The sequence below is a fragment of the Leucoraja erinacea genome, chromosome 6 (genome assembly GCF_028641065.1).
Source record: "Leucoraja erinacea ecotype New England chromosome 6, Leri_hhj_1, whole genome shotgun sequence".
In the NCBI taxonomy this organism is placed as follows: domain Eukaryota; kingdom Metazoa; phylum Chordata; class Chondrichthyes; order Rajiformes; family Rajidae; genus Leucoraja; species Leucoraja erinaceus.
Window position 1 is genome coordinate 51409512 of NC_073382.1, and position 12450 is coordinate 51421961.

At 40.8% G+C, this 12450-nt stretch overlaps 1 protein-coding gene across 2 annotated transcripts in view; it reads right to left on the reverse strand.

Moving 5' to 3' along the window:
- Positions 1–6352: 6352 nt before the first annotated feature.
- ddx10 (DEAD (Asp-Glu-Ala-Asp) box polypeptide 10) overlaps positions 6353–12450 on the reverse strand; it is a 159876-nt gene continuing 153778 nt past the window's right edge. For both annotated transcript variants that reach the window (XM_055637010.1, XM_055637011.1), the window contains exon 18: positions 6353–7234. In XM_055637010.1, coding sequence (XP_055492985.1) covers positions 7036–7234 — 199 coding nt within the window. In that variant the 3' untranslated portion in view covers positions 6353–7035. The remainder of the gene's footprint in view (positions 7235–12450) is intronic.

The following is a 12450-nucleotide window of genomic DNA, read 5'->3' on the forward strand; positions in this document are numbered from 1 at the left end:
GTTTTAAATTAGATGGTGAATCTTGTTTCTATATCATCCTCCCCCCCCCCCCCCACCCCGATTTTTTTCTGAAGAAGGGTTCCTACTATCTGCCACGCTTTGTCCTGCCCCTCCTATCTTCCAGCTTTCTTGCCCCTCTCCCCTACTGAAGGGTCCCAACCCAAAACGTCACCTATTCATTTTCACCAGAGATGCTGCCTGACCCATTGAGTTACTCCAGCATTTTGTTCCATCTTCAGTATAAACCAGCATCCTACATACTTTATTTCAGCTCTCGTTACACCAAGTGTCACCAAGTTGATGTGGTGCATGTCATCTCAGAGCAGGCCAATAAATCAACTAGTTGCCCCTTTCATAAAAGGCCATTTGACAGCACAGCTGTTAGTTCATCACTCAAATCCTAACATCTCTATATCTCTCCCTACAGCCTTGTAACTTCCTCTGGTGCAAATACTTTTACTTTAAAAGATGCAATTGATTTTAGCTCAGCCTTTTTCTTGGTGAAAAAAACATTTAACCTCTATAACATTTAACACTAGACAAAGACATTCCTCCAAGCTTCTTTCTTCTTTTCAGAAGAATTTGTAATTATCATCCTTTTCAATGACTCGCTAAACAGGAAAATTCACATTTTTCCATTCACGCTTTTGAAAGCTTTAAATCTTTTAGCTTCTCACTTTGAAAAATGTTTACCTGTCTTAGGTGTTCAGATATTACCAATCTGTATTTGTGTAATTTATGGAAACCAATCCCTCTTCCTTCCTCCCTCCATTGATATCTGTTCAGTTCAGTTTAGTTTATTGTCACGTGTACCTAGGTACAGTAAAAAGCTTTTTGTTTTGTGCTAACCAGCCAGCAGAAAGATAATACATGATTACAATCGATCCATATACAGTGAATAGATACATGATAAGGGAATAACTTGGTCATTTAGATGTAATAGAAAATTATACTCAATGCTCATTTGGAGTATTGCAAGTTGTTTTGGTTGCCCCATTACAGGAAAGATGTGGAGGTTGGATTTACTTGGATTGTTTTCTCTAGAATGTCAGAGGTTGAGAGGAGATGATGGAAATATATAAAACTATGAGAGGCATAGATAATATAAGCGAGACAGTCAGAATCTTTTTCACCCAGGGTGGAAATGGCCAACAGTAGAGGGCATAGCTATTGGTGAGATGGGGAAGTTTAATGGAGAAGTGCGGGACAAGTTCTATTTTACACAGTGAGAGGTGGGGGCCTGCAATGCATTGCCAGGGGTGGTGGTGGAAGCAGATATGATAGTGGTGTTTAAGAAGCTTTTAGATAAGCACGTGGAAGTGCAAGGAATAGAGGGATATGGATTATGTTCAGGCAGATGAGATCAGTTTAACTTGGCATCATGTTCGACACAAACAGTAGTTGAGAAAGACGATTTAGCTCACCTTTTCACACAAGCCAACATTTTGCTCTCCCAGACTAAGCTGTTCCTTCTCACCGAATCAAGGCATTTATAGCCCCATGAACGAACACCACACTTTTGCTATCATTATCTTACTGCTGTGGATAGGTAGTTTTAGCATTGCAATTTCCCACAGTTCTGAATCGGCCTTTTGCCAGTTTTTCGGTGCTCTTGATGCATAAGTCACGGTTTAATTTGAACTGTTTTTGTTCAAAGTTTACAAACATTACCAGGGTAGAACATTTCTGCAGCAAAGTTGATGAAATAGAAACATAAAATTGAATCTGGCTCTGAAGACAAGCCGACCTGTACTTGGTAACCTAGATCACTTCAATGCTGCACAAGATACTAATGTAAACCCAGCTCTTTATTAAGCCTTAATTGAAACTGCTCGAATACCTGAACCGTTAAGACAGCAGACACTCTCTTCAATATCTACAGAGTTCAACTTTAAAATTCTTGTGAAACGTACATGTGACTGTGAAGAGCTCTCTGCTGGATGGACAAGTTGGAGTTCCAGTCAGATGACAACCAACTAAATTAAAGAAAGGACACAAAGTGCTGGTGTAACTCAACGGGTCAGGCAGCATCTCTGGAGAACATGGATAGATGACGTTTCGGGTCAGGACCTTTCTTTAGACTTTTGCTATTACCTAACTGCTCTGAAGGGTCCGACCCGAAACATTTTCATTTTCAGGCAGCATCTGTGGAAGGTGACATTTGGGTCTGGGCCCTTCTTCAGACTAATGGAGTGGAGGGGACAGCTGGTAGAAAGAGGCATGGAGAAATTCCTTGGATTCCTTGGAGAGGTTCCTGTGGATTGAAGGATAGCTAATGTTATCCCACTTTTCAAGAAAGGAGCGAGAGAGAAAACGGGGAATTACAGACTAAGTTAATCAGTAGCCTGACTTCGGTGGTGGGAAAGATGCTGCAGTCAATTATTAAAGAAGTAATAATGGGGCATTTGGATTCACACAGAGAGTGGTGAATCTCTGGAATTCTCTGCCACAGAAGGTAGTTGAGGTCAGTTCATTGGCTATATTTAAGAGGCAGGTACAGGATACTGAGTTGGATGATCAGCCATGATCATATTGAATGGCGGTGCAGGCACGAAAGGGCCAAATGGCCTACTCCACCTATTTTCTATGTTTCTATGGATAGCAGTAAAAGGATTAGTCCAAGTCAGCATAGATTTATGAAAGGAAAATCATGCTTGACTAATCTTCTGGAATTTTTTGAGGAAGTGACAAGTAAAATGGATGAAGGGGAGTCAGTGGATGTAGGTATCTAGACTTTCAGAAAGCCTTTGATATGGTCTCGCACGGGAGATTGGTGACTAAAATTAGAGCACATGGTATTGGGGGTAGGGTGTTGACATGGATAGAAAATTGGTTGGCAGACCGGAAGCAAAGAGTAGGAGTGAACGGGTCCTTTTCAGAATGGCAGGCAGTGGTGAGTGGAGTGCCGCAAGGCTCGGTGTTGGGGCCGCAACTGTTTACCACATATATTAATGATTTGGAAGAGGGAATTAGGAGCAACATCAGCAAGTTTGCGGATGACATAAAGCTGGGTGGCAGTGTGAACTGTGAAGAGGATGTTAGGAGGTTGCAGGGTGACCTGGACAGGTTGACTCAGTGGGCAGATGCGTGGCAGATGCAGTATAATAAGATAAATGTGAGGTTATCCACTTTGGTGGCAAAACAAGGGGGCAGATTATTGTCTCAATGGGGTTAGGTAAGGGAGAGGTACAGCGAGACCTGGGTGTCCTTGTACACCGGTCACTTAAAGTTGGCGTGCAGGTACAGCAGGCAGTGAAGAAAGCTAAAGGAATGTTGGCCTTCATAACAAGAGGATTTCAGTATAGGAGTAGAGAGGTTCTTCTGCAGTTGTAAAGGGCTCTGGTAAGACCACATCTGGAGTATTGTGTACAGTTTTGGTCTCCTAATTTGAGGAAGGACATCCTTATGATTGAGGCAGTGCAGCATAGGTTCACAAGATTGATCCTTGGGATGGCGGGACTGTCATATGAGGAAAGATTGAAAAGACTAGGCTTGTATTCATTGGTGTTTAGAAGGATGAGGGGGGCTCTTATAGAAACATATAAAATTATAAAAGGACTGGACAAGCTAGGTGCAGGAAAAAAATTCCCAATGTTGGGCAAGTCCAGAACCAGGGGCCACAGTCTTAGAATAAAGGGGAGGCCATTTAAGACTGAGGTGAGAAAAAACATTTTCACCCAGAGAGTTGTGAATTTGTGGAATTCCCTGCCACAGAGGGCAGTGGAGGCCAAATCACTGGATGGATATAAGAGAGAGTTAGATAGAGCTCTCGGGGCTAGTGGAATCAAGGGATATGGGGAGAAGGCAGGCACGGGTTATTGAATGGGGATGATCAGCCAAGATCACAATGAATGGCGGTGCTGGCTCGAAGGGCCGAATGGCCTCCTTCTGCACCTATTTTCTATGTTTCTAAAGCCTGGGGCAGAAGTTAGCATTTGATTACTGGATCTTAGTAAGGAGGGGGTGATTGACAGATGTGACAGATGGGGGAAGAGTAGAGTGGATATAAACATCTCAAATGTATTACCTTGTTCATGCACCCTTATAAACCTTGGTAGCCACTTTCAAGTTTGTGAAGTCTGCATCTATCTTACCTTTCCTCCTTGGGATGAAACAGGCGTACTTCTGCTCTGCAGCAGGTCCTGGGATGTTTCCTTGCGCCTCTGAATAGCAAGCAAGATATAGCCTGGCTAAAGCACTTTGCAGCTTCAAGGTATTTGTAGCTGTTGACCTGTATTGTATTGATCTGCCAACAAGCAGGATAGCTTGTTTCTGCATTGAAAACAAAATGCTTTTAACAAGATAACTCAAATAGTTAAGATAAAGTTTTAACTACCACTGAGATAGTGGGATAAGGAAAAGAGATGGTTGCAATCTATGATATGCAGCACCTACACAATCTGGCTCTAGGAGTAGTGCAGAGTATGCTTCAAGCAGTTGTGGCACAGCAAGAAATTATGAAGTGACCAAATCGGGAAGCATAAATCAATTAGCCTCATGTTGATATTGAGTATAATGTACAATTAATACTCACCTAAAGAGATATTGGTTAATTAAGAACAGACAGAATAGGTCTGAAGGAATTAATTCCTGTTGATATTTGAAAACATAACTTAAAACTGAAGAAAATGTTTAGTTTACCGAGGTACAGTGATTACAATCAAGCCATCCACAGTGTACTGATACATGATATAGGGAATAAAGTTTAGTGCACGATAATGTTTAGTGCAAGATAAAGTCCAGTTACATCCGATTAAAGATAGTCGAAGGGTCTCCAATGAGGTAGATAGTAGCTCAGGATCGCTCTCTAGTTTAAAACATTTTTTTTTGTTTATAAATTAAATGCATATGTACAAAATGATAATAAACGACAAACTGTTTACAGAGTTCTTACATAGCTTCAATTTTTTACGTTTTTTTTTAAAGAAAAGAAATAGAGAAAGAGATAAGAGAAATTGTAAACTAATAGAAAGAAAAAAAAACAAGATAGATAGGAGATTACAAATGTAAAGATTGTGGAGATAGATCCGGGAGATGTTGACTGGATCTAATTAACGATTTAGACGAGGGAATTAAATGTAACATCTCCAAGTTTGCGGATGACACAAAGCTGGGTGGCAGTTTGAGCTGTGATGAGGATGCTATGGGGCTGCAGGGTGACTTTGACAGGTTGAAGAGTGGGCAGATGCATGGCAGATGCAGTATGTGGATAAATGTGAGGTCATTCACTTTGGTGGCAAGAACAGGAAGGCAGATTATTATTTGAATGGTGTCAGATTAGGAAAAGGGGAGGAGCAACGAGACCTGGGTGTGCTTGGACATCAGTCACTGAAAGTAAGCATGCAGGTAAAGCAGGCAGTGAAGAAAGCTAATGGCTTGTTGGCCTTCAATGCGAGAGGATTTGAGTTTAGGAGCAAGGAGGTCCTGTTGCAGTTGTACAGGGCCCTGGTGAGACAGCACCTGGATTATTGTGTGCAATTTTGGTCTCCTAATTTGAGGAAGTACATTATTGATATTGAGAGAGTGCTACATAGGTTCACCAGGTTAATTCCTGGGATGGCGGGACTGACATATGATGAAAGAATGGGTCGACTGGGCTTGTATTCACTGGATTTAGAAGGGCGAGAGTGGATCTAATAGAAACATATAAAATTCAAAGGATTGGACAGGCTAGTTGCAGGAAAAAATATTCCTCTTATTGGGGAAGTCCAGAACACAGTTGAAGAATAATGGTAGGCCATTTGGGACTGAGATGAGGAAAAACTTCTTCACCCAGAGAGTTGTGAATCTATGGAGTTCTCTGTCGCAGAAGGTAATGGAGGCCTATTCACTGGATATTTTCAAGAGAGTTAGATTTAGCTCTAAGGACTAAAGGAATCAAGGGATATGGGGAAAACGCAGGAACGGGTTACTGATTTTAGATGATCAGCCACGATCATATTGAATGGCGATGCTGGCTTGAAGGGCCGAATTGCCTATTCCTGCATCTATTTATCTATATTTCTGTGGTACTTTCTGTATCGATCAGCACCACAACCTGCTCTGAGACATCTCAAGTAAACATTCCACAGCCTTGTCAATTGCTTGGTTTTTATATGCTTCCCAAAATTCTTTCAACAACCCTGGTAGTCACTTCTTCCAACCTTTGTTTTCACATTTTTTCCTCTTCTGCTAAGCATCCCTCTTCATTTGCATATTGTTGATAGTGTTTCAAAATCTCAAAAGGACGACTGTCCTTCAAAAATATCATTGATTCCTTGGAAAGGCATGTTCCTATAATAATATGCTGCCCATGCACCTTTATCAACAAGATTATCTGGAATCCCATGGGAATCACGAGCTAAAAGTTAACTTGCGGAAACAAGTGTTCATTTTATTTGTCATGTTTCAGGAGAAGAGAACAAATGGAATAAAACAAAATATCACTTGGAAGAGGCTGATATATCATCAGGGTTCAGATATAAATCGAGGAGGAAAAATACATAGCTCTCAATTGTAAATACACTATTTCTTAAATATTTTCATCGCAAATAGTCTAAAAAACCAACATTTGAAATTTAATAAGCATGTTTTAATCTGAGCAATTTGCCCGTCCAGTGTTTTACAGTTTCCAACTGCAAGATAATATCAGTATCTACACGTTTCATTACTGTATGAAAACCGATTGAAAGCTTATCTATAAAATGTATGCTCTGATTGACTTAATTTTCTCAAATGATCTTCATATAGGAATCTGCCAATTGGTTACTTGCTGTTAAAATGTATAAGAGAATGTCAATTATATAAATCTGACATTCTGATGAGAAAAGCGTTCTAATAAACCAAACATTCGTTGTCTTCTGTAGAGTACAAGATTTTTCACTACCGCTCTAGAGTAGACAGCGTTTTGGCAGACATCTACAGATCTGCAGCAACCCACTCAGAAAGCATTAATCATTGTCAGACAAGGCCCACCTGCTCTTGTTTGATTGCAACTGCATGAACGTGGCCAGCACAATAAAAGGACTGACCCAGAAAACCGCCTGGGGATTGCAATTAGTTTCTGCTGTTCAACAGATGAAGTACGAGCTCTTCATCTTCTGCAAGAGAGAGGCCAGTGTCCAGTGGCCTATGCTCATCAGAATCAATTTCAGGCTTCATTCTCTTCGTCTGAATCGCTGTCATCTCATCACATTCGTCAAGGCCCCTGCTGCTGTCATTTTTCTTCCTTTTGAATTTTCTTTCAGCTGATTTGCTGCATGTAAGATAGAGCAATATAAAAAATCAATAATAAACTAAGTATGGCAATAAATTACCTATATTACAATGTGAATCAATTATTTAATTTGAAAGTTGAATTTTAGCACATTGAAAGGTAATCCAAGTAAGTGGCACCAGAAAGTATCCAATATTAGGACTCAGCAATTGTCACCCCTGTAGATAAACCCAATTAAACTCTACCTTCAGCAGATTGGACATGAAATATTTCTTGCAATTCATTTAGTCCCACAAAAATGATTGCACTAAAGCATTCACCAAAACACAAATTTATTGCACTTTGTAGAACAAATGTACATTCAAAATTCATTGGCAGATAATGAAATAATTCATGGGTTAAAATAGGTATTCAACTGCATTACTTAGTCTATATTAAGCAGAGAGCGTGGTCATTCAGCCCAGTAGGTCTGGGGCAAAGTTTACAATTCCCATTACTCACTTAAGATATCAGTATATCACCATATCAGGATATTTTCCAAATCCTTTCACCCTTATGTGCTTATCTCCTTAAATGATTTTCACTCGCCCCCTCAACTAATGCTTCCAGGATGGAGTTGTCCCATCTGGCTGGTCTCTTCTCTTCATTCTACAGCACTTTGTTCATCCTTCAGTTCAGGCGTCAGTATGTGGCACATAGGGGAATGTAGCTAGGGGCAAGAATCATGGAATTGGGAAGTTGAGCTCCGTCTTAACAACAAAGTCAGAAGAAGGTTCTGTCCACAGAGGCCTATGGGATCTCCCAGTTGCCAATCATTTCTCCTCCCCTTCCCCTCCCACACTGACCTTTCTGTCCTGAGCCTCCTCCATTGCAAGAGCAAGGCAACACAAAAATTGGAGGAGCAGCACCACAACCCAGCGATATGAACGTTGAATTCTTTAATTACCTGTAACGTCTACTAACAGTCCCTTCCTCACCCCCCTTCCTCCACCCTGGTCGTTTAACTAGTTCCACAGTTTACCACATTGTATCCCTCTTGAGTTCACACTTCCCTAGCCAACAATGAGTCGACCAGGGCACCTCCATGTCTAATGTCATTTGTTGTCAGCCATGGTTGTGCCTGGACTTTTCATGCCTTCAGCTTTTCAGTCTGTGGGTCTTACTTTGATTGGTATTTTATAGCTAAGTACTCCTGGCCACTTGGTAAATATGCCATAACTTTATATTTTAACACTTGCAATCGGCCACTGTACTTCAGTTAAGTCAAGCAGCATGTCTTACCCAATTTCAAATTGATCTTCATTGTGATTTGCTCCGACCCCTGCACACAATCCCATTAAGGCACAGTATACCCTCAAGCTCTGCATGACATCGCTACGAGGTATTCAGGCAGCTCTCCCCACTAATTGTATCTGCCAAGGCCACCCAAGGTATATTCATAATTCATTCAGAAATTGGAGGCAAGGTGGGTTCAAATTCTGGTCCAGTTTTTTTATTCTTTTGAAGATCATGTTCCTCTAAAGATGAACTTCAGTCTTAATAACCTGCTTCCCTCCTTTCAGTGACTGATATATCATTACCCTTTGTTCTTTAATCAACTATATGTTTTCAAAGGAATCTATTATCTCCTTTCAGTGTCATGTCTAGTCCATATTTATCTATTTTGGCAAGAAACACAAAGTGCTGGAGTGACACAGTGCGTCAGAGAGCATCCCTGGAGAACATGGATATGTGACGTTTCAGGTCGGTACTCCTCTTTGGACTCGGGGCTAGATAACTTTGTCAAAATGAGCATAATTTGAGATTTGGCAGTGGAGGGGTAAAACTGAGACACAAGGAACTACAGACACTGCTTTACGGGAAAAACAAAGTGCTGGAGTAACTCAGCTGATCAGGAAGCATCTCTGGAAGACACGGAAAGGCAATTTTTTGGGACAGCACCCTTCTTCAGACTGTTGGGGAGAGGAGAACTTATTCAAAGTGAGCATACTTTGAGTCTGAAAAAGGGTCCAGACCTGACAACATCGCCAATCCATGATCTTCATGGATGCTGCCTGACTCACTGAGTTATTCCTGCATTATTTTTGGTAAACCAGCATTTCCAGATCCTTGCACCTCCATTTATTTATTTCTATGTTTATTTGCTAATCACATGCTTATTTTCCCCATTTATCAGTTTTCCTGTATTTTATTGCAATACTTCTTCCTGTTACCTTTATCCCAATTTAGAAGCATTAACTGCATTAAGGCTTGATAGGTTTGTTTATTATTGATTAAGTGACCATATCTCTGATATCTCTGGGACTTAAGGCTGATAAATCCCCAGGGCCTGCTGGTCTGCATCCCAGGGTACTTAAGGAAGTGGCTCGAGCAATCGTGGATGCATTGGTCATCATTTTCCAATGTTCTATAGATTCAGGATCAGTTCCTGTGGATTGAAGGGTAGGTAATGTTATCCCACTTTTTAAGAAAGGCGGGAGAGAGAAAAAAGGGAATTATAGACCTGTTAGCCTGACGTCAGTGGTGGGGAAGATGCTGGATTCAATCATAAAAGATGAAATAGCGGCACATTTGAATAGCAGTAACAGGATCGGTCCGAGTCAGCATGGATTTACGAAGGGGAAATCATGCTTGACTAATCTTCTGCAATTTTTTGAGGATGTAACTAGGAAAATGGACAAGGGAGAGCCAGTGGATGTAGTGTGCCTGGACTTTCAGAAAGCATTTGATAAGGTCCCACATAGGAGATTAGTGGGCAAAATTAGGGCACATGGTATTGGGGGAAAAGTGCTGACATGGATAGAAAATTGGTTGGCAGACAGGAAACAAAGAGTAGGGATTAACGGGTCCCTTTCAGAATGGTAGGCAGTGACTAGTGGGGTACCGCTAGGCTAGGTGCTGGGACCGCAGCTATTTACAATATACATCAATGATTTAGATGAAGGGATTCAAAGTAACTAGCAAATTTGCAGAAGACACAAAGCTGGGTGGCAGTGTGAACTGTGAGGAGGATGCTATGAGAATGCAGGGTGACTTGGACAGGTTGGGTGAGTGGGCAGATGCATGGCAGATGCAGTGTAATGTGGATAATAGTGAGGTTATCCACTTTGGTAGCAAAAGCAGGAAGGCAGATTATTATCTAAATGGTGTCAAGTTGGGAAAAGGGGAAGTACAACAGGATCTGGGGGTCAGTGTTCATCAGTCAATGAAAGTAAGCATGCAAGTACAGCAGGCAGTGAAGAAAGAGAATGGCATGTTGGCCTTCATAACAAGAGGAGTTGAGTATAGGAGCAAAGAGGTCCTTCTGCAGTTGTACAGGGCCCTAGTGAGACCACACCTGGAGTATTGTGAGTAGGTTTGGTCCCTTAATTTGAGGAAGGATATTCTTGCTATTGAGGGAGTGCAGAGCAGGTATATGCTGAGAGAATGGAGCGGCTGGGCTCGTATACTCAGGAGTTTAGAAGGATGAGAGGGAATCTTAGTGAAACATATAAGATTATTTAGGGTTTGGTCACGCTAGAGGCAGGAAACATGTTCCCGATGTTGGGGGAGTCCAGAACAAGGGGCCAGTTTAAAAATATGGGGTAAGCCATTTAGAACGGTGATGAGGAAACACTTTTTCACACAGAGAGTTGTAAGTCTGTGGAATTCCCTGCCTCAGAGGGCGGTGGAGGCCGGTTCTCTGGATATTTTCAAGAGAGAGCTAGATAGAGATCTTAAAAATAGTGGAGTCAGGGGATATGGGGAGAAGGCCGAAACGGGGTGTTGATTGGGGATGATCAGCCATGATCACATTGAATGGGAGTGCTGGCTCGAGGGGCCGAATGGCCCACTTCCTCCACCTATCGTCTATTGTCTATCTCCAATCATCGTCCAGTTTTACATACGCTTATAATTCTGATTTACTATAAACCAGCTCTGCCATTCTATGAAATAAACCACCTTGGAAGTTGCTGTGATCTTTTCAATTTCCTATCTAACAATTTGAAATAAAATTAAAACCTACTTAGACTAAAGCATACTTTTTTTAAATTTGAGGAAATAATCTTGAACTGGTTATATCGACTTCTGAAAGCACATCAAATTTATTTTTTTCCTCTAATCTGAATCAAACCCAAATTTAATTCCCTTTCTGAAATAGAATTGACTAATTTACCTTCTTGGTTATTTATCTGCTTTTTCCTCATTCGTTAAATCCCTTGGGTTACTGATCCCAGTATTAGCCAAATTCGCACATGATTTGTGATTCCCCCAAAGTGTAGAAAAATGTCTAATTATTATGCAGGAGGGATAAATGCTTGCTACCGCAAGATCTTCCCACACTGGAGAGTTTATTTTGACTCCTGAAATATTTCCATCCTAACTCCATCTCTTGTATCTTAAATTGCTAGCTCTTTTGCAAAAAAACAAGCTCAAATACATCTATCATTCCCCATTATCACCTGATGTGATCACCAATATTTTTCAAGACTGCACAAAACACTATCATAACTTTTCCCAAAATGAACACAGCCATGACCTCCCACTCTATATGTGATCACTGCATACTCCTAACCCAAAATCATGAATCACCTTTGTCACTATTTTTTACATTCAATACCAAAGATTTTATTAGAAGCAAACATTTAGAATTATACTGCAGTAATTTAAAATTTTAAATGAATAAAAACTGAATAAACAGAATTAATTAAATTAATTATTAAAATTCAAATAGTGAATTAAAAAATTGAAATGTACAATTAAACAACATTCTGAAATATTGATTGCTTGATAGGGTAGAGAGATGACATGACAGAGACAGATAACATTTTAAGAGGCAAGAACAGGATAGACAGCCAGTGGTTGCTTTGCATAGTAGAGGTGTCTTAAGCTAGAGGGCAGAGGTTTAAGGTAAGATGGGGATGGGTTTTAGGAGGAATATAAGGGGTGCTTTTTCACACACGGTAGTTGGTATCTAGAATGAGATGTTGCCAGAGATGGTGGTGGAGGCAGGAACAGTAACAACATTTAAGGGTATCTGGACTAGTACTGGAATGAGCGTGACATACAGGGATATGGAATTAATATAGATAAGCATGATAAGAATTTCAAAAGACCTATTTCTATGTTGTCCAACTCTATGACTCAATGAACAGACTCGTTGATGAGGACTTCTCTTCCATTCCAATGCTAATCATGACTGGACCCAATGCCCAGAAATGGCTCCTGTTGTGCCAGACTCACCAGGGCTGGATACAGCAGGCCTATCTAACTCC